The 1,137-nt window shown below is 50.9% G+C and overlaps 1 protein-coding gene across 1 annotated transcript in view; it reads right to left on the bottom strand.

Annotated features, from left to right (window-relative positions):
• Positions 1-821, bottom strand: part of VPS39 (VPS39 subunit of HOPS complex) — a 23,926-nt gene extending 23,105 nt beyond the window's left edge. The window contains exon 1 of the mRNA XM_072428547.1: positions 600-821. Coding sequence (XP_072284648.1) covers positions 600-672 — 73 coding nt within the window. The 5' untranslated portion in view covers positions 673-821. The remainder of the gene's footprint in view (positions 1-599) is intronic.
• Between the last annotated feature and the right edge of the window lie 316 nt (positions 822-1,137).

Raw genomic sequence — 1,137 nt, 5'->3', positions numbered from 1 at the left:
ACACCCATGGGCACTAGTAAAGGGGTACTCATTACACCCATGGGCACTAGTAAAGGGGTACTCATTACACCCATGGGCACTAGTAAAGGGGTACTGATCACACCCATGGGCACTAGTAAAGGAGTACTGATTACACCCGCTGGCACAGGTGATGGGGTACCAATTACACCCGCTGGCACCAGGGTACTATTCCCACCCATTCTTCCAGTTCCCCAAATACATGAGCTGCCATTCCTGACCTCCTTGTAACAATACCAGCTGCCTGGCTGTATGTAGCATTTGTTGTCCTCAGAGCAATATGAAGGGAAAATCCTCCTATAGGTCACCTCAAATTATTCAGACTTCCTGCTGTGTCCATAATACAGGAAGTGAAGGGAAATCTCCCCTGTAAGGGGTAGACCCAGGATTTAACCCTTTCCTGTCCTATACATATAATCTATATTAGATTCATTTCCTTCCTCCACTGACAGAAGTGTGTGTATACAATGTAATATATTGATATGAGGTGCCTATTGGCCATACCATGGTCTTATATATATATATTTATATATCGGCCATATATCAGACATGTACAGCACACAGGCGGCCCATACACTCACCCCAGGCTGACAGGCATTCTATCTGCAGCGGCAGCTTCTCCAGGATCAGAACCGGCTCAAAGGCGTCATGCATGGCTGCTGCGGCCTACCGACCCGCCGGACCGCGGCCTCTCCTGCGCTTCCAGCAACAGATTGACTCCCGGTGCCCGGCAACACACAGGCCTCCCCGGGTACAGACGTACGGCTCCAACAACAGCTGATTCTTCCTGGTGGCTGCCCCTCCCCAGTGCTGGCAGCCCGCCTCTATGGGAGGCCTCTCAGTCACAGCATGGCAGCCGCCGGCCCTTTCCCTCACAGGGACTCCAGTCAGGCCGGGGAGGGTGAGGGGCAAAGCCCCGGGAATAGCGCTGACAATGGGGCCTGCAGTGTGGAGATATTCATAGTACATACTGCAAACCAGCGCAATATTCTGCGTCATATTACACACATAGCACATGATGTACATACAAGAGGCCCTGTCACCAGCCGGGAAATGTATAATGCTTTCATGTCCACAATGTTTTCCCACTTGCAATGTGCTAGAAAAATCAATTACACC

This window comes from Pyxicephalus adspersus, chromosome 12 (assembly GCF_032062135.1).
Source record: "Pyxicephalus adspersus chromosome 12, UCB_Pads_2.0, whole genome shotgun sequence".
Classification (NCBI taxonomy): Eukaryota; Metazoa; Chordata; class Amphibia; order Anura; family Pyxicephalidae; genus Pyxicephalus; species Pyxicephalus adspersus.
This window is presented reverse-complemented; position numbering and strand designations above follow the sequence as displayed.